We start from the raw sequence: 19,474 nt of genomic DNA, 5'->3' as shown, positions 1-19,474 counted from the left end.
CCCATCTGTGCTGAAATAGTGCGCTTTGCTCCCTTAGCAGCTCCCACCGTCATGACAGAGCGACGCGCCCAAAACACAGCCCACGACGAAGACATATTTGGGCAAACAACAGACTGACTGGATCCGACTTTCTGGCGATGCGATCGACATTGACCACGCAGGCACCCGGCCGCGCACCCAACGGCGAACAGTAATCCAAATCTGTCTGGAAGGATCGCACTTTTCGAGTCGCTCTGCATGGACAATCTCTTGTCTGTTTCAAGGCGGCCATGTAAACAAAGCCACCTGTGCGCTTTGCGTGCGGGTTACCTGTAATGGTCAAAAATGCAGCTGCTCTGGCAACCCGCTGCCACGCTGTGATGACGGAATTGTTGAACTAAAGGGCCGGGGTGCGCTGAACTCTCTCTGCACTGACGGTAGAGTACATGTAGATGGACCGCGACGAAAGGATGAGCGTACCTGTCTCCAGGCAGGTAGGAGATCACGAGACAGGCGCACGTTTGTCGACCATGGCGGCGAGTTCCCAACCACTGGAACGGATGCAAAAGAAAAGAGGAACAGGAGATGACAAGGCTGCTGGTGAAGATGGAGGCGCGGGCAAGGAAGCTTGGACGCGTCAGGGCAGTGGCTAGCGCATCACCGCCGCGGGGAAGGGCACGATTGACAACACAGCAGACATACCGCAACCTCAGTCAGGGCTGCGAATAACAAGCTGTAGATAAAAGGAACTTGTTTCTTTGCTCGCTTGCTCCCACATAGTTTTGCATTTGCGCCGTACCAAGAATATTGGTGACGGCGGTGATGAGACAACCCTGCCCAACCTCCCCAGCCCCCCGCCACACATCCGGATCCCGATAGTTGCACCCAGCCATCTCGAGTAGAAAACTTGTCGCCGCCCAGCTGCTGCATGCGCTCACAATGCAAACATTCCTTCGTGACTCCACTTGACTAATCCACCCAAGAAGACATGAGTGGGGAGCCTGGATTCCAACTCAAGCAGACAAACGGTATGCATGCGGCTTGATCCCGCCTCACGACTACTCACCACCCACCCATTTACTCATCCTATTGCCAGTTTCTCAGCCCCAATTGTCCCACCAAAACTCGCAACAGAGCGTTGCCGCTTCACTGACTGCCTCCGAAGGCTACTACAGCGCGTCCGAGCACGCGTCCAGCTCAAGTGAAGAGAGGAGGCCTGTCTACCAAACACCGCCCTCATACCGCCAAACACCAGCGCAAAGTCATGAGCAATTGATCCCTCACACCAACATCCCCACAACATCACTACGAGGTGTTGGTATCCCCAGGCAACAGCTCCAGCCTCCGCAGCCTTCCTTCGTTCACGAACGCCCTCAGTCACCCGCAGTATCCACCATTGCCGAGGAGTCGAGGCCAGGAACCCAAAACGCACGCCGATCCCAGTTGATCCACGACATGGAGACCGAATCGCAGGCGACTACTCCAGGCCATGACACCACACCATATATTCGCTTCGCCATCGACCAGCTCACCCGAGATGAAGATGTCCGAGGCTCAAGAATATATCCAGAGGTCCGACCCCCAGTCGCAGTCCAGGATGATGATGACGACGATTACCCCGTCGAGAGAATCATTCCCGACAATGGGCTGGGATATATGGCACTGGAGCAACAGACACAGGAGAGAATGCAACAGCACAAGCCCGCACGCAAGTCGTTGAGACATTCATATACACCACTGGCCACTGCCCCGGCACCCATGGCTACGCAACCAGATGGACCCCACCACAAATCCCACAAGTACAGAGAACAGCAGTCGCCTTCTCCTACTCGGGGACAAAAGGATGTCTTTGTAGCACACTCGCAGCCACACTCATCCCTTCACTTTTTACCCGCCGTCCTTCGCCCGCTGTCGCTTGGCCTGTTCATTTTCCTATGCTTGCTCATGCTCGGTGCGCTCATCTTCGCCGCTGTCTACTCCAATCGCGATGAAGCCTACGGACTGTGGGACTACGGTGGTTTTGGCGATACTCGCTACTTCGTTTTCCGATATCTCCCAACCTTGCTAGGCATGCTCTTGTTCCTCTGGCTCATCCAGATCCAGGCAGCCCTTCAACGCATTGTTCCGTTCATATCCATGTCTTCAGACTCTTTCCACCGGAGATCCGAAGCCGTGTTTCTTCGACTATACCCGATGCAGTTCGTTTTGCCAAATATTCAGCATTTCCGCGCTGGACATCCCGGTATCTGTGCCTTTTTTGTCATTTCATGGCTTTTTGCATGGACAGTCCCTCTTCTTGCTTCCAGTTTCAACGTACGGTATAATGTGGTACGCTCCGCTTGGAGATGGGTCGCTGTACAAGGCGTCATCTGGACAGTCGTTGTTCTCTACATCCTTCTGGTGCTCGTCCTGATCTATCTCATGGTCTTCCTCATGCGCAGCCCGACTGGATTGAAATGGGACCCGCGATCGCTCGCAGACATCATCGCTCTTCTGGAGCGCTCAAACAACCTTGGAGATTACAACAACTCGGAGACTTTCGATAAGGGCGACTGGAACAATGTTGCTAACCGTGCTGACCGCCTGGGCTACTGGACTACTACGAAGCGACCAAGCGACGTTTTCTACGGTATTGGAGAGGAAGGTGCTGAGATCCGGAGATTCCAGGTCGAGGAGGGACGCATCAGAGAGCAAGGACCAGACCGCGCAAATCTTGACGTAGCTCAGGGCAACGACTTTTCGATCCGCATGGACATTCGCAGCCCGAATGTGCGACTTCGCTATTTGCCCTGGTGGCTGAAGGACGGTTCAGTTATTGCCTGGATTGTCATCGCCTGTATCCTTTTGATCGCCTTCTACGTCGTCAGCTTTGTGAACGACGCTGTTCGCCTCGGTTTCCTACCTCGAGTCTTTGCTCGTACAGGCACTGACGGTTTCTCCGCCTCGAACTTCCTGTACTCGTTCGTCCCAGCAGTCATCGGCCAGTTCCTATTCCTAGCACTCTTGTCGCTCGACTACTCTATCCGCGTACTCCAGCCATACATGGCGCTCGCATCCAAAGGCGGAGCCACTGCTGAAACTTCTCTGTTGGTCGATTACGCTTGCCGCCTGCCATTCTCAGTAACACTGGCTGCGCTCGAGAACAAGCATTTCCAAACGGCAGTTCTATCCTTCGTCTCATTCGCATCCATGTCCCTGCCTATCCTCGCAGGAGGCTGCTTCTGGACCCAGTACTACGGCGACGTACGAAACGTCCGTGTCGCCGCCGAACTCCCCGGTTACTACGCCCTCTGCTTCTTCCTCGCCCTCTACACCATCAGTCTCTTCGCCCTCATCCCGGGTCGCCGCCGAGCCGCACTCCCCCACCGCAGCAACACCCTCTGCGAAATCATCAGCTGGGTCTACCAATCCCCCATCCTCACCGACCGCGCCTTCGCCCACCCCCAAACTAAACCCGACCTCGTCGCTCGCCTCATGGGAACCACCTACGCCGAGCGCACCTGGGCCCGCTCCGTCGCTTCTCTCGTCCGCCCCTCCCGCAGCAACCTCCGACCCGACTCACCCACGGACCCCGCGCTGAAAGAGAAGGCGAGAAAAGACGGTCAGCACGACTCTCTTGTCAACCCCGGCAAGATCAGATACGGCTTCGGTATCCACGTCGGCCGCGACGGCCTCGAACACCTCGGTATTGATCGCGTGCGCCGCGGTGGTGACCGAAGTGGCCGCGAACTCGTTATCTGGGAGGAGCAGCAGCATGATCATAAGAGGAAGAGTTGGACCAGTCAGGTGTGATAGCACCGCTGTCTTTTGCCCCTACTTTTTTTTACGAAACCAGCTTCATCTCCACGGCGCACAAAAGCGGCTGTTATGATGATGGAACTGCTCATTTACAGAAAACTTTTTTTTGACGGATTTTAGCATCGGTGTTTTGGGTGTTTTCTTTATGCATGCATCGTAGCCTTGGAATCTTCTCCCTTTTTTTTTCCCTCACGGATTCAATGGCTCGGGATCGGCGTTTTTTTTTTAAAAAAAACTCAGTCAACGCTGTTTGGAACTGCCAATTGCGAATGTAACTGTACGAATCTTCTTTTTTCTTTTTAATGAATGCAACGCGTAGGGAATGGAAAATACGAGACGTTTTTATAGATGGAAAGGAAGGGAAGGGATGGGAGGAGTCAAAGTTCGAAATGTGTGGTGTACATGGGATGAGGCGTCATTGCCTGATATATGATAGAACATGCATGTGAATGAGGGTATGAGATGGAAATGAAAGATCATTGCTGATTTAACTTGTTTCGCCTTGAACATATTATGACTTTGTGTACTTATTCAAGTATTCTTGATATGCATAGAAAATAGGTGATACTGCATTGCATGTTTTATTTCTTCATTATCAAGTCTACGCTACAGCAACAGGAGCAGCACTAGCATCGACCCCCGTAAGCCTACTAATCTCCAACTCGCCATCACCCCCCAAATTATCCAATCCATGGAACCCCTCCTCGACTACCCATCGCTGCTCATACTTCATAAGCACTTTGCAAGCGTTACCCACAACAAGGAGTCCAGGGGGTCTACTTCCCTCCTCCTCGACAGCCGCACAAACATGCTCGAGCGTCGTACGTATGACCCTTTGATCCGGACACGAAGCGCGTTCGAGCACAGCGACGGGGAGGTCTGCAGGATACGCTTTTGCGACTAAGCTGTCAACGAGAGCAGAGAGGCGGTGCAGAGACATGAGCAGGACGAGTGTGCGGGAAGCGACGAATTCGGGGGGATCGAGCGGAGCGCCTTTCCTGCCCGTACCGGTGCAGATGAGGACTTGATCTGCGATGCCGCGGTGCGTGGCGGGTATGGCGGCGAAAAGGGGTGCGCTGAGTGCACTTGTGATGCCTGGGAGTACGCTGGGAATGAAGCCGTGTGCGCGGAAGAAGTCGTATTCTTCTCCTCCGCGACCGTAGATGTATGGATCACCTTGCTTTATTCGTACGACCACTTTGCCAGCTTTCAGTCCTTCCAATCCCATTTCTAGGAGTTCTTCTTGCGCTTTGTCTGCATTGCCGGGGAACTTTCGTGCAATGTGCACGGTTGCGCGGCGGGGTACGAGATCGAGGATGGGTGCGGGGACGAGTTTGTCGGCAAGGATGAGGTCAGCAGAGAGGATGGCTTTGTGGGCGGCGCGAGTCAGGAGATCTGGGTTTCCGGGACCGGAGCCTGCGAGAATGATGCGGCCTACTCGCTGTGGTGCAGTGGCTGTGGGTCCGACTTTGGAGGGGCTGCTGCTGGCGAATTCGCGGAAGAGCATATTTACATCTGCATCGGTGATGCTTGCAAGGCGACGCAGCGGCCAGTACTCGCATATCTGCGTGAGCCAGCGCATACGGCGACCCCGCGCTGCTTCCTTGCTCTCTTCCAGAATCAACTTGTTAAACGTCGCCGGTTGTCCACTGTCCTCCTCTTCTGCCTCCAAATCCTGTGAGAGTTCGGCTGCATGGTCTTCTTCCCATATGCGTCTTCGCAGTGTACCCAGTTTCTCGACCGCATCGCCTAAACGTGGTGGAAGAGATGCAGCGATCTCTCTTCGGATTCTTGCAGAAAGTTTGCAGCCTTTTCCAGAAGTAGTGATACCAATCTGAAGAGGGCCGTCGGTATGTGTGGAGAGGAGTGTGAAGGAGCAGAGATTCGGGGCATCGGTGACGTTGACTGGTATGCGCAGCCTCCGGCAGAGGTTCGAGATCTGGGTGGCTGTGGCGAGTTAGAAGATGACTATGCAGAGTATACTGTCACCACCTACCCGAACCATTCTTTCCGCCAGAGGTAACAAATACAGCGTCTACTACACCATCCACCTCAGGACGTCCGAGTGTTGTCAAATCCTCATTTTGGAAACTCCGCTTCAACCATTGTACTTCGCCAGCCTCGATACGTTTCGCAAGGCCGTAGTGGAGGGTGGCATCTTCGGGCGCAAGTAGTATTGGCTTCGCACCAACTTCTATTGAGCGTGTGCATCGTGCGCCGGCAAGTGGGTTGGATCCGACTATAAGATGGATGTGCGATGTCGCATCGACTGCAGTGAGAAGTGCAGGCGCCATTATGGAGATTGGAGTGATGCAAAAAATACAATATCCAAATCCAAGAAGGAGGGGTAATTGTTTTATGAGTAAAGATAATACTGAACGCGACTACTCCTCGGCCGCCGAATTGATAATGGGCATAGCGAATTGTTGTTCCGATAGCGACGAGCCGATATGGCGCGATCGCACTAGTGACATCCCCGCGGAAAAAGAAGGATTCTGAGTGGCATACTGACCCAATCGCCGATGGTGCAATTGGCTGCTATCATATTTGCGCGGAGTTAGTCCATTTGCTCGTCTCGACCCATTACAATGTTGAGAGCCTTCCGGCTGAGCATGACTGTGTGCCCAAGTGCGTTGAGCTTTGCTGAGGCGGATATCAAGGCTGGATCTTGGCTTTCAACACGGATCTTCTCCTTGACACGGACTTCGCGGTTCTTGTATGTGAAGGTACGGTCGGCTTCGTCGTGTGTAGGGGCTCGGGTGCCGCCGAGGGCTGATGCAAAGGTGTTGCGGATGCTGAACCCAGTGAGTGAGCCGCTATCCCCCGCATGATGGGGCTCCAGGGTGCGGATTTCGAGGACGAGGGCAGCGTCGAAGACAAACAGGTGGAAGGATACATTTGCAGGCAGTGGAGGATCAAATGTCTATTACAGTCAGCGAAGCTCTCAGTCTGTGCAGATAGGCAGCGTACGTTTTCGTCAACGGGATTGTCCCACCACGAGGGCTGGACAGGCGAATGGCCTTTGAGAGCAGCTTGTGCCTCAATTATGTGGTCGTGTAGTAGTTGGAGTTGGCCCGAGACGAATTGGGCGTTGGTCGCGTCTCCTCCCCAGGTAGCGACATCGATGGCGTCTAGACAACTGTTGATGGAGGTTCGTACAGCAGTAAGCTGGGGAACAACGAGGGTAGGTGCATGCGGTGCAGAGGAGATGACGAGGTCCCAGGTCAATGAGCCCTTTGGCGGTGGGAGGCTTGCGAGGCGGAGCTTGATGTTCTGAGGACAGTGAGTAGATGCTCCAGTGTACATAAACGACCAAGTCATGACCTACGCCTTTGGTGATGCGCGTGCCGATGCGCGTAATGAGGCCCTTGAGGCTCTCTGAGCGCACAGAGGTCAACACCAGCGTAGACCCATTTTCAGAGGGCGCAAGCAGGGCGGCACACTCGTCGAGGCCGGCTTTGAGCGACTGCAGCGTCTCGCGCAGCTGGACAAGCAGCCACTCGAGCTCGCGCGCTTGCGATGCGGCCTGTTCCTGGGCGAGACGGTCCTCGTCGATGGGCGGCCATATCGCGGTGGACATGACGGCGGTGGGTTTCCAAGGCAGGACACAGCACCCACCCGCACACACTCAAAAGACGGATGCAGCAAAGCAGCAAGGCAGGATTCCGTCTTGGTCAGCCACGCAGGCGCGATGGGCGGGCGCAGAGTCGACGCAGCAGATCTCGCTTCTATCCGCCCAAGGCCCGCATCCCTGCCCTGGATCAGACCCTCCTTGTTGCAGCCGGGCGCAACCTTCAAACACGCCTGCATCCTCTGCTAATTACTAGACACTTTACTGTCGCTGCGCATACACTCAAACAGCACCATCTGCCGTCGTACTCGCATCCGAGCCATGGACCCTTTTTCCTTGCTGTGTGCCTCGGGATGATGCAAAGCGCGTTCATAGTGTCGTAACCTAGTGAGGTGACGAAGCTAGCCACGACGCCAGAGAGCCGACTCTCCCACAGCAGCATACGTCATGGCTTGGCCAGACTTCTTAAACCAGCTCTCCCAGACCCTTTCAAGTGCACATGTCCACTGTTCATCTCCAATAATAATATAGGCCCTCGTGCAACCCTGTCAATCATTGCTGGCACTGTCCTCTCTGTTACAGCTCTACAGTTGGATATCCTCCTCTCCCCACCATGGCAGGCCCGGCTAGTATGCTGTCCCGCTCTTTTCCGCCGTCGCCTATGCGCTGACATACAAAATAGGACCCTTGCTCGCCATTGCCTCGCTGGTCCTCGTTGCTGCTGGCCTTCTCTTCCAGTTCTTGACCATCCTGACTGGCGGCGTCAATAAGTCCCCGCTCGACAGGTTCTATTTCCTCGAAGCCTCTACCAACGGCATTCCCAACGCCCGCAACCCCTCTCGATGGACCTTCTTTGCCATCTGCGGTGAAAACCCAAGCAATGGCCGTAACGCAAACTGCGGCTCACCTGTCCCCGCTCTTCCCTTCGATCCACCAAGGAACTTTGGCACTGAGCAAAACATCCCTGATGCCTTCCTCGGCACGAAGCAGTACTTTTATCTGTCTCGCTTCATGTTTGCCTTCTACCTAATTGCTCTTTTCTTTGCTGCCATTGCCCTGCTTTCCGGTCTCCTGGCTCTCTTCAGTCGTCTTGGGGGATATCTGTCATCTCTCATGACCTCCATTGCCCTCTTCTTCCAGGCCCTTGCTGCTGCTCTCATGACGTAAGTTTTACAGACTACTAGCGCTTGACAAATGCTAATAATCACTAGCGCATGGGTTGTCAAAGGTCGCAATGGCTTCCGGTCCGCCGGCTTCGAAGCTCGCATCGGCCGTTACCTCATGGGATTCACGTGGGCTGCTGTAGCTTGTTACTTCCTAGCTACCATCATGTTCTGCCTTGGTGGCCGTCTTGGTGGTGACAGCTCTTCGAGGATGCGCCGCAACCGTTCCACAAAGTCAACCCGCAGCCGTGGGAGTTTTTTAGACACTGATTCCCAGCGCAGGGTCAAGAGCGACTACTCTGTATAGACTAGGAACTAACGAGGAAGGAGACAGGACTCGGAGGCGTTGTCCTGAACCAACTGTCTTTTCTGCAACGATATCCACGATTTACTTCAATATACATGTACAAGTATAGTTACTCTTGTAATAGCGAGCAACCACATAATGCGACTACACCCTAGTTTAATGATGACTATTTTCCCATATAAAACTAATAATTGATTTGCGGTTGGGCATTTGAAGTTTCTTTCTACACTAAACTTCCACATCTGCTTTGCTTATGCAGTCTTGCCCGTAAGTTTCTCGTATGCCTCCCGATATTTCGCCGCAGTCTTCTCCACGATGTCAGCCGGAACCTCGACTCCCTCCTTACCCTTCAACCCATTACTCGTCAGCCAGTCCCTCAAAAACTGCTTGTCGAAGCTTGGTTGCGCCTTGCCAAGATTCTGCTCCCAAGTATCCTTTGGCCAAAACCTCGAGCTATCCGGTGTCAGAACCTCGTCAACCAGCACCACCTCACCCTTTTCATCGATACCAAACTCGAACTTCGTATCAGCGAGAACGATCCCCACTTCTTCTGCGCGAGATGCAGCAGCAGTGTAGATAGCCAACGAAAGCTCCTCGACCTTGCTTGCAATCTTCTCGTTTCCAATCATCTCCCTCGCCTTCTCAGGACTGATATTCTCATCCTTGCCGCCAACCTCCGCTTTTGTGCTTGGCGTCCAAAGCGGCTGCGGCAACTTCTGTCCTTCGATCAACCCCTCTGGCATCTTGATGCCATTGACAGTTCCGGACTTGGTGTACTCTGACCACCCAGATCCCGTGATGTACCCACGGACAATAGACTCAATAGGCAGAATTTGCAGACGCCGGACTTGCATGCTGCGGTCCTTGAGGTCTGTCTGGCTTGCAATTGACGAGGGAAGATCATTGGTGATGAAGTGCGTTTTCAGTCCAGGCACCTTGGTTGGTAGGTAGTTGAACCAGTAGATGGACATTGCCGTCAGTAGAGCGCCTTTGCCTGGGATTCCCTAACCATCTTGTCAACATTCTTGCCTTGTAAACTCTCTATTTGTTTTGTTTCTTCTGGAAAAACTCACATTTTCCATAATCACGTCATAGGCTGATATGCGGTCGCTAGCGACGAAAAGCAGGGTATCATCATCAATCGCATATAGATCGCGCACTTTTCCTGATGCGACTTTTGGCAGCTTGCCTTGAATGTCGATGTTGGTGACGGCTTTGGAAGACATGTTTGGCTGTCTTTGTCAAGGGGTTGTTGAATTGAATTGCTTGGATGACTGGTAAAGGAAGTTTTATGCATTAGTATTTTATGCCCTGCATGAGCAATTGGCGGGGCGACTGTGGCGCAGGCGCTGTGGCGTACGATACGCAAGGCACCTGGTTTTGAGATCTGTGCAAGTCTGTTTGTTCTGATTCAAAAAGCTATCAATCTAATAGACACATTTAATGCGCCTGATTACATGAATAAGAGTTAATATATAGCTTTGGCTTCGTCTTTGAACTGTCTCGTCCACAGAGAAACTACGTCAGCCAAATTGGGCACGGCGCGTAGATATTGTCACACCAAGCTCTATTCGGCACCCTAGCCCCGTAACCACACCTCACTCAACCATCGCTCCATCCCTTCTACACCCTTGTAGGTACATATTACCATCTCCAGATGGCTTCAGTTCAGTTCACGGCACTGATACGCCTTCCGTTTATTCGGGGTGACTTTGAGGATCCGCCACAGGCAAGATGCCCCTGTTCGCCTTCTGGAGGCATCATCTGACCATTACCTAGGCACAATGGGATGCCGAAAAGGATCGGCAACTCTGGAAAGTTATATCCAAGTCGTCAAAGACTAGTGATTTGAACTGTGAGTATCTACTTTGTGCATCTGGAGCCATAAACTAACATGGTATAGGGGTTGAGTTGTACGTATGTGCATCGTAATGGAAATGACAGCCTTGCTTACTTCGCTTTAGAGCGGACAAGTTTCAAGTTCCGCCTACCTTTCTTCTACAGCAAGCAGCATGGTTGTACGAAAGGCATCTTGACCATGTTCGAAACCAGATGAAGAAGGTCAGCATTACAAATGCTGTTCCGTCATCACCTACAGTCGGCAGCACCATGACTGCTGTGGGTGGTGTGGCCATGCGAAGAGGCGGTAGCGCCGGGTCTGGGGGTATGATCTGTTCTTACGATAGTGTCCGTAACTAACAATGAGTAGCTGGAAGGACACCATCTGCCTTGGCTGGGCGTTCGAGAGAAAGCCCTAGTTTGCGTAACGCAGAAGTAGCGACGACTCCCGGTGAGCATATCCGATGACGGACTGCAGGTGATCTTAAGAGATAAGTCTTCTAACAAAATTAGCTCCTTCTCTTTCGAGGACACCCTCTACGACTACAATCACTCAGTCTCGAGCACATGCTCAGGCGCCTACTCGAACACTATCTACTCGGTCTACCCAGCGTCCCAACCTAACAAGCCGCAAGTCAGAGGAAAGGACTCAAGCCTCAAACTTGCCTCACCCAAGTTACAGAAATGATGAGGATGTCTCACCTGAGATCCCAGAATCATCATCTTCAAGCTCATCCTCTTTGTCGGATGCGGACCATCCAGTTCACCGCAGTCAGTTGTTTAAGAGACCTCCTCGTTTCCAACAGAAGCGCCCACGAGATCTTGCTACATTTGATGAGGGCGATGGTGCACAGGAGTTTGATGAGTCTGGTTCTCATGAGACGAGTTTGCCCTTTGCATCTGCAGCAAGAACGCAACCAAGTAGCAGCAAATTTGCACAGGACGCACAGTTTCGCGGTAGTACCAAAGCAGAGCAAAACGCTGTACTTCCCCATCGCTCTAGGACCGACCCACCATCCAGACAAAAGTCAATTGATGTACAGTCCCTTACCACTGAGACAGCGTCGTCAATGACCAGCTCAGGCGGGCCTCCATCGGCAGCGAAGAGTCCTATGAGTCCACCTCTAGGCCATCGTGCAGCGTTAGGTCGGCTTGGTAGCCCGAGGAGTGGTGGGCCACGATCTAGAAAAGAAGGCAGTGAAGGCACCCCTAGTATGGGAAGTAGCTTCAGTGATATTGATGGTGAGTTCCCAATTAAACCGTATATTAACACTAACTAACATCGAGCAGATGCTGGAATTAGCCAGTCGGCTCTCGAGGAAGCGCTGCTGAGCAACATGCAACATGGGCGAATGAGCACATTGAGTCGCATGTCGAAGTGGTAGGCAACGACGTATTAGGGATCGGAAAGTCTTGGCGGTCGAAACGGAGTTTGATTCATACAAAGAATACCATCACCCCTCACTGTATTGTTTGTAATCCAGTTTCACCTTTCTAACAATCGTCATAGCCATCTAGCCTTGGCGTCAACTCACCACCTCGCATCGACCGCTTTCTAAACAGCATGTTCCTACAAATACTGTTTGTCACACTAACTCAACTGACTACCACAGCCATAATGGAGCGAGGACCATTGCTGCCAAGAATCATCATCTCAGACTACACAATTACGCCCCCAATAGCAACATCATACCACGCGATCAAAGCTTGTCATCCAGAGAAAGAAGACACCATATTCTTTGGCCAAACTTACAAGCTCATAAAATCACTCCTCACTTACCCTCGTTGTCCGCACCGCCGCGGCACTTCCACCTGGCCCTGTCAACCTTGCGAAACAACCTTCACACGCGCATACTGGACCTGTGCCAGCCTGCTCCTGGACTACTATGCAGACTTTTATGCCCACGATAGCGCGCTCATGCAAGCTGTATGGTTCCACCTTTTTGACATATGGCAGGAAAGCGCAGCATGGATTATCGACAGCCTGATATTAGATGTCAGAGCAGACCGACGAACAAGCAAAGCAGATAGAGCCCGATGCGCAGCAAAAGCTCGAGAATTCGTCAAACACGTCAAAGACACAGTCGAGCTCGTCGAAGTCGTCCTCTGGGGCCGCAAACAAAGCACCAACACCGCCGCTGCCGCGCACCCGACTCAAGAAACCATCCTTTACGACCCGCGAGGCGAGGTATGGCGTCCCAACGGCGAACACGACACCGGCCCATGGATCAGCGGCATAAAGCCCTGGTGCCAGTTCCTGTACAACGGCGGACCAGGCGTAGCGCCTCCTCCTCTCCCCCCAACGTTCGCTCCTCAGAAAACAGACGACAAAAATAATAACACTGAAGGAAGAGTAACAACAACACGCTACGTCCCTCACTCCGCCATCGCAATCCTAACCGCACACACCCAGCGCGCCCGCGCCCTAGCCTCCACACTCTACACCTCTCCCATCCCCGAAGACACCGCTCTCTCCCGCCTCAAACAATTCGATGCATACGCCCCTGTCTTCCCCACCCCACGCCACCCCACACATACCTTCACGTCGCCGTTAACGGGCCACACGGTATCGTACGCGTTAGGCAACGGCGCGCCCCCCGTGCTGCGACATGTCGGGTTTGCAGATCCGGAGATGAGCGATGAGCGCGCCGACTGGATTCTACTGGATGACTGCGTGGCTATACTCAAGGAATTGGATCCGTATTTGGGAGTCAGTGCCGAGATGGGGGATGCAGGGGATGGGGAGGAAGAAGCGGCGTTTGATGTCTGGACTGTGGTTGAGGTACGAGAGAAAGAAAAGGGGGGAGAGGTGCTGGAGTTGGGGACAATGTTTGAGAAGTGGTGTGGGATTGGGGAGTGTGAAGTGGGTTCCAAGTCGTTCTAGGGAATGAGGGGGAAGGGGGGGGGGGGTGCAAAGAGAAGTTATCTGGTAGTAAAATGAATGTTTTGTCTTTTTCATTTCTCTTTTCTAGAGGAAAAAAAGAAGAAGAAAAATCTACGCTACTAGCTGAAATGCCTTTAAAACTGACCAAGCTACCTATAATAACCAAAACACCACGCAAATACACAATGATAATAATAAGAATAATAATAAAAAAACAATATACATAGTTTCCACTTAAGCTACACACACAGACACGCCATTTCCCACACGAGATTTCCCTTGATTTCAAGAAAACCCACAGCTCATGTGTTTAATCTTTTATCGCAGCAGAGAGCTTTCCTCATTTCCCTTCAACAACAACAAAAAAGATGCCAATAAACAATAACACACAGGCGCGCAACGTACATGAATAATTCCAATACTCGAATACCCATTTCCAACCCAAAAAAAGCCCTAAAAGAATAACCAAAAAAAAAAACGCTGCATGCCAAAATTTGTGAGCTTTGCGAATGTTTCTTCTTCCCTCTCGCCCATACAAAGATAAAAGGACAAAAAACAACAACAAAGAACAAAGAACAAAACTCCGGTGTAATGCGATGTCATAAGCAGATCATAGCAGTTCAACCCGGGATAACGCCGTGCTTCATGCTCTGGAGGACCAAAAATCCCCCCTCAAAAAATATCACAATGAATCTGCCGGGGGAACAAACGAGATAACGAGGGTACGAAAAGAACATACACGAAGCGAAGGTGGTTCTTTAGAAAAAAAGCCTTTCCCTTCAGAGTATGTGATGGGATCGGGTCATTGTAGAAGGAAAGTGCCGACAGGAGGACCCATTACACCCTACGCGCTCCAAAGAGACTCAAGTTGATTGCAGTCTCATTCCCGGTGGGATTGCCTGAGCTCTCGGCTAGGATTTCCCATCTTGGCTGGACGAAAGGATAGTGTCGGATTTCCTTCTCTTGCTTCAGCTGCAATTTGCCAGGCGCCTGCGTGACCCCCTGGCCCTGACCCGCTGCAGGGGTCGGGCGTTGCGAATACACAGGCGAAGGTTGCATGGCGCGCTGTTGCATCTGCTGCATCTGCTGCATTTGTGAGAGTGGTGATGGGGTAGCCTGGCCTGAAGGTGTTCGCTGGAGCTGGGCGGGGAGCATCTTGTTTTGTGGATGTTGTGAGTATTGCTGCATGTTGCGCGTTTGTTGTGCTTGCTGGGCGGCCTGCATTTGCTGCTGTCGTTGCTGTTGCTGGCTCGAGTACCGTTGTTGAGGTGTCGAAGATCCCGTGGCCTGCGTTTGCGGATTTTGGTACGGTGTCGGCTGTCCTTGCAGTGGTGTAGGTGTCGCTGGCTGTGACGAGCTTTGATTTGGAGGAGCGTTGACGGGTCTTGCAAGCACAAGCCAACCATCAACAGGCGCTGTCACCCCAAGAATGAAGACGCAACGTGAGTCATTCGCGAGTCGAGCACCATCCAGCCGGGTGACATGGAATCGTACATCGTCGGAGATGTAATCCGAGAGGAATACTGTAACGTCAAACACATGTTCAGTGATTGTAGGATACAGTTCCAAAGTGGGGTGAGTGAGCATGGCTGCCATAGTACTCATCATAGCCGTCTGGTACGGATGCGTAGCATTGCTAATCATTGTGGACGCGTGGGACACTGCCAATCGGAGTAGAGCCGTCAACCAAGCGTAGAAGTCTAACACTGAGAGCTTGTTATCATCAAGAGCTTGAGTCATCCCTTTGAGCCTCTCGATCAAAGCTTGAAGCATGCCAGACTGTTCCGTACTTTCAGCGCCCTTGCTAGGAGTTAGATCGATGACGGCGAGGAACTTCTGGACGGTCTTGGGGGAAACAATCTCTGACTCTTCTACTTTGGTAGTCGACAATGCAGTCAGGAAAGCGGAAGCGTTGATAATCTCACGCTCTGCATTTTGTCGTATCTGCCCTGTCAGCGAAGCGTCCAAACTCGCAAGAAGCTCTAGTCCGGATGGCCGGTCCTCCTCCACTGCTAATCTGATGGCATTGAGAAGGGTAGCAGATAGCGCCTCACTGGAGCCCTCAGACGCGGTCGCTCGGGAAGAGAAGATTCGTTCAATGGCCGCCTGACAGATGGGCAATGACAGCTCACTAGCAAGTGAAAATACCGCAGCCACCTGCTGTTCAGGAGGTTTCTGAGATAAACCTAAATGGTCGTTTGGATCAAGAAGGGTATCTAGCGACTGATTCAGGCAATCACTCGAAACGTCTTTACTTAGCTTACTCAGACATCCTGGATCGGTAGCGATGTGAGTATTCAGAATTGACAGCACCGGCCTACTACGCATCAAGCTTGCAAGCTGTGTTTGAGTCTTGTGCGAAGGGATTATTGAGCCAAGCCCAATCAGCTCACCTAGACACTGCATGAAACGCCCTTCAGTCTCCAAGCATAGCTTTCGCTGCTCGAGGCGATATCGATACGCATCTTGGGGTGAACATGACTGAGCCAGCGCATCGGACGGCAGGATGATGTGCATACCCTTCAGTGCGCTCTGGAAGCAACCTTCAGATGGGCTTGTCTTGAATCTTGCAACACAGGCTCGCAAAGTTTCCAGGAAAGAAGTCAGAGCAACACAGCCAGAGCCAGCTAGCGTGGGCAGAGCTACTCGCAAGCTGTCGGTTCTTTGAGCCATCAAGCTTGAGGCCAGCCATTCATTCACAACCATATCAAACGTTGGCTCATCGAAACAGCGGAGTCGATGGAACCAGCCATGATGGCTGTTCAGATGCACGGAACCTTTGCCTGAATGCTCTTCTATGTTGCTTACAATCTTGCGGAGTACTCGACCCATCATCTGCTGGTCCATACTGGTACCACTAGAAAGGATACGCTCAATTTCGTCATCAGAGGAGGATCCTGTCTGCATAACTTCACCCATGTTATCAGAGGCAGGCGAGCAGGCAATAAGCGAGTTACGCTGACTGAGTTGACTCAAGTCATAGTTGAGAAGCTGTGGGAGCTGTCCATCAGTTTGGGCGGTGCGAGCTAGACTAGCAAGGCTGAGCAGGAGCTCGCGATCGGGAAATCGGATCGTTCGCAAGGCGACATATCTCGCTGTAATTCTGGCAAATAGAGGATCGAAGGCACCTATGGCACGGAAGGCTTTGGCGTGGTAGTTAATCGTGTCCGCAGTGGAAGCAAGAACACTGGAATCCAAAGATGAAGTCGCGATACCAACAACGTCCGCAAGTATAGCGAGATCTCCAAAACGTTCGAGGTAGGACCTTACAATATGGAAATCCAACGCCGTTAGCAAGGACACTGCAGCAGTCTCTTCTCCTGGCGCATCTTTGGTAGGTACACTATAGAAAGTTAGCGAACTACCGTACGTGTCAATAAAAGGCCTTACTGCTCGTTGACTTCTGCATACTGAGCAACTTGTCGGCGTAACCAGATACCTAGCTCAAACTTCACGGTCGGACTAAGCTTGTCTAGCTCAACTTCGTTCATGTCCGTCGTGGAATTGTAGAGCCCAAACAAACTAGGCAAAGTCTGAGACATCATATGTTTGGCGTAGGTAAGGGCTCTTTGCTCTGATTCTGCAGAGTGTACGGTCCCACGAAGGAGGGTGCTCCGCAGGGTGCGAATCTGATCAGGCAGTCCAGTAAGGGGTATCTCGGTGACTAGACGCAGCGGCCAGGAGGCAGGCTGGTAACGGATTAGAGTAGATTCATCACGCTGACGAAGGCAACTTACCACAGAGAGATCTGCACCATGCCCCACGGATCCAGTAGCAATAAGCCATTGTAGGTAGCGTCCGAGCGCGAATGTTTTGGAACGAACCAGTTCTGCGACTACCTTGAAAAGAAGGCTAGGATCGCCTGTTGCAACCCATGTCATTTCGCGCAAATACGAAATGATGCCGTCATACACATCGGCTCCGAGATGATTCCACCGCCGAAGTAACCGAGTCGCGAGATACACCCTGTGTGCACCTTCTCGATAGTACGTGCAAGTCCAGCGGAGGAGAACACCGATTAGGCGGGGCGCATCCGCAATAATCTCCATGCAGTCATAAGACAAGTCTTCGATGCGGACTGGCCTATTGTAGTCAACAGAGTCTAGGATGCGATAGACTCGGCCGGCAGGCGTTTGTGAAGCGAATGATGGTCTCTGGGGAGCCTTTGACAACCTGCAATTTCGCTGCTCAAGTCTCCGGATGGCTTGGGTGACGTGTGCATGGTTCCGCCTCTCTGCAAGTTTCTGGAGAAGAGGGCCGTACTGCGTCCACGATGTCGGGAGCAGTAAACATGCTGGCCGTGTTGCAAGTAGTCTGACAACGGTGTTTTCCAGGTATTGCAAGACAGCCAGGTAGGGACCCTGTTCCTCTAGTCGATAGATCCTGTCAAGTTGGTTGAGCAACGACTCAGCAAGACGCTTGCCGCGGCGACGGCAGCACGTAACGTCCGCCCAGTAGTGAGAAATGGAAACAACCAACAGCCAGATGAATAGACGCTCCGATGCACATGTGTCTAAGCCGTTGACTATCCAGTCAAGAAAGTGGTCGTCGTCGAGAAGGTGCTCTTTGTAAAGATGGGTAGCCAGTTGGAGGGCATACGTGATTCGTGGTTTCCAGTCGCCTTGTCCTATTCCGCCAATGACTCCGTCTATGAATTGCTCCACGGAACTGGTCCAGCCTCTTCCCCACGTCACAGTACCGGCCTGTCCCTTTCTCTTGTGAGCGCGAAGCTCGTTGATACCTACGCACTTGGCCAACCACAAGGCTCGCGGAAGCGGTATGTTCTTATTGAGGCATTGTTCCAGCAGCACCTTGCCAGTGAGTCCATGGGGTATGGTGCGGCTGAGGCGACGAAGACCTGTGGTGGGATTTGCTAGATCATGCAACCACTGCTCACGAGTGGAATCTCTAAGAGTTAGTCGGGGTGGGGGTTTGAAGGTGTTGGGGGCCTGTAAGCGGCCAGTTTGTTGCCTCTTTTCCAGGACGGCGACGAACAGGGTGGACAGTGTACTGAGACCAGATTTGTTTTTCAGGTTGTTTATCAGCGAGGGCCGAGCAGTATTGGACTCGTTCATGATCTGAGGCTTATTGCTGACACCTGCCTTGACAAGCGCCTCGGACAAGTTATCCTCGGCACTGTTACCAGTCCACGGGAACACATCGGCAACCTTACCACCGGGAAAATGGACGGGAGGCGCGACGGCTTCAGACGCGCCTGGCTTTGGAGTCTCCTTGACTCCGGAGCCGCCGGGCCATATGCGACGCTGCTGAGACGCATCTCTTAGATGTATTGAGCCCGGGCGTGGGGGAAGGGGGAGGTTCGCGGTTGGCTGATAAGGAAAGGCGTGTATAGGCATGTCGAGGGCGTAGTTGGGCATGGCGGTATAGAAGAGCGGCGGGCGTCCCCGTGGGGGAGGACGCGCAGCATCGTTTGCGACATTGTGTGTGGGAGGGCGGTCGTCTTCCAGGGCTGGGTCGATGCAGTCGGGCTGGACAAGCGTTGAGATGGGCTTGGTCGGCCGACGCTGCACCTGGGACCGAGGAGGCAGGCCGCTACCACGATTCTGAAGAGATTCGTGAATCCCCGGGCCAGGTCGAGAAGTCATCGCACAGGGGGCGACTTCATTGTTGAATCAGGCGCATGCAGATGGGCAAAGGGAGGGTGCCGGGGCTGTTGTGGCTGGGCGGGCTGAGAGGCAGGTGTAGTAGTAGCAGATGTATAGATGTAGATGGGAGCAGCAGCAACAGCAGTAGGGCGACGGGGACATGTGCTCGCGACTGTTGCCAGCACCACACGGGGAAGGATGTGGTGGTTCGGGAGATGAGGAGGGTGGACGGGGCCGAAGGATGGACGACGTGAGGCGTGTCGGCTAGTGGGCAGTCTAGAGGATGTTGCCAGTCCAGCAGCGGAGACGATGATCCGGTGCTACGAT

General features: G+C 52.7%; 7 protein-coding genes across 7 annotated transcripts; 3 read left to right on the top strand and 4 right to left on the bottom strand.

The window, feature by feature from the left end:
• Positions 1 to 967: 967 nt before the first annotated feature.
• On the top strand, positions 968 to 3,771 carry COCVIDRAFT_22791 (hypothetical protein; the record flags this gene model as incomplete). Its single annotated transcript, XM_014705598.1, has 2 exons — positions 968 to 1,007; positions 1,076 to 3,771. 2 exons carry the CDS (start codon positions 968 to 970, stop codon positions 3,769 to 3,771), a joined length of 2,736 nt encoding a protein of 911 aa, XP_014561084.1.
• Positions 3,772 to 4,378: 607 nt separating this feature from the next.
• On the bottom strand, positions 4,379 to 6,071 carry COCVIDRAFT_33843 (hypothetical protein; the record flags this gene model as incomplete). The annotated part of the gene is made up of 2 exons (XM_014705660.1): positions 4,379 to 5,724; positions 5,774 to 6,071. The coding sequence occupies 2 exons, from the start codon at positions 6,069 to 6,071 to the stop codon at positions 4,379 to 4,381; spliced, it is 1,644 nt and encodes a 547-aa protein (XP_014561146.1).
• A 263-nt stretch (positions 6,072 to 6,334) lies between these two features.
• On the bottom strand, positions 6,335 to 7,357 carry COCVIDRAFT_87510 (hypothetical protein; the record flags this gene model as incomplete). The annotated part of the gene is made up of 3 exons (XM_014705659.1): positions 6,335 to 6,700; positions 6,748 to 7,050; positions 7,106 to 7,357. The coding sequence occupies 3 exons, from the start codon at positions 7,355 to 7,357 to the stop codon at positions 6,335 to 6,337; spliced, it is 921 nt and encodes a 306-aa protein (XP_014561145.1).
• Positions 7,358 to 7,961: 604 nt separating this feature from the next.
• On the top strand, positions 7,962 to 8,818 carry COCVIDRAFT_33841 (hypothetical protein; the record flags this gene model as incomplete). The annotated part of the gene is made up of 3 exons (XM_014705658.1): positions 7,962 to 7,977; positions 8,031 to 8,511; positions 8,560 to 8,818. 3 exons carry the CDS (start codon positions 7,962 to 7,964, stop codon positions 8,816 to 8,818), a joined length of 756 nt encoding a protein of 251 aa, XP_014561144.1.
• Positions 8,819 to 9,069: 251 nt separating this feature from the next.
• COCVIDRAFT_22787 (hypothetical protein) lies at positions 9,070 to 10,044 on the bottom strand (the record flags this gene model as incomplete). The annotated part of the gene is made up of 2 exons (XM_014705597.1): positions 9,070 to 9,822; positions 9,892 to 10,044. 2 exons carry the CDS (start codon positions 10,042 to 10,044, stop codon positions 9,070 to 9,072), a joined length of 906 nt encoding a protein of 301 aa, XP_014561083.1.
• A 431-nt stretch (positions 10,045 to 10,475) lies between these two features.
• COCVIDRAFT_33839 (hypothetical protein) lies at positions 10,476 to 13,541 on the top strand (the record flags this gene model as incomplete). Its single annotated transcript, XM_014705657.1, has 6 exons — positions 10,476 to 10,547; positions 10,598 to 10,677; positions 10,783 to 10,982; positions 11,028 to 11,108; positions 11,171 to 11,899; positions 12,271 to 13,541. The coding sequence occupies 6 exons, from the start codon at positions 10,476 to 10,478 to the stop codon at positions 13,539 to 13,541; spliced, it is 2,433 nt and encodes an 810-aa protein (XP_014561143.1).
• Positions 13,542 to 14,378: 837 nt separating this feature from the next.
• COCVIDRAFT_22785 (hypothetical protein) lies at positions 14,379 to 19,147 on the bottom strand (the record flags this gene model as incomplete). The annotated part of the gene is made up of 3 exons (XM_014705596.1): positions 14,379 to 16,884; positions 16,932 to 17,230; positions 17,279 to 19,147. The coding sequence occupies 3 exons, from the start codon at positions 19,145 to 19,147 to the stop codon at positions 14,379 to 14,381; spliced, it is 4,674 nt and encodes a 1,557-aa protein (XP_014561082.1).
• Positions 19,148 to 19,474: the final 327 nt, after the last annotated feature.

Source organism: Bipolaris victoriae (assembly GCF_000527765.1).
Source record: "Bipolaris victoriae FI3 unplaced genomic scaffold scaffold_7, whole genome shotgun sequence".
Lineage (NCBI taxonomy): Eukaryota > Fungi > Ascomycota > Dothideomycetes > Pleosporales > Pleosporaceae > Bipolaris > Bipolaris victoriae.
The sequence above is the reverse complement of the archived record's forward strand: the minus strand, read 5'-3'. Positions and strand labels throughout refer to the sequence as shown.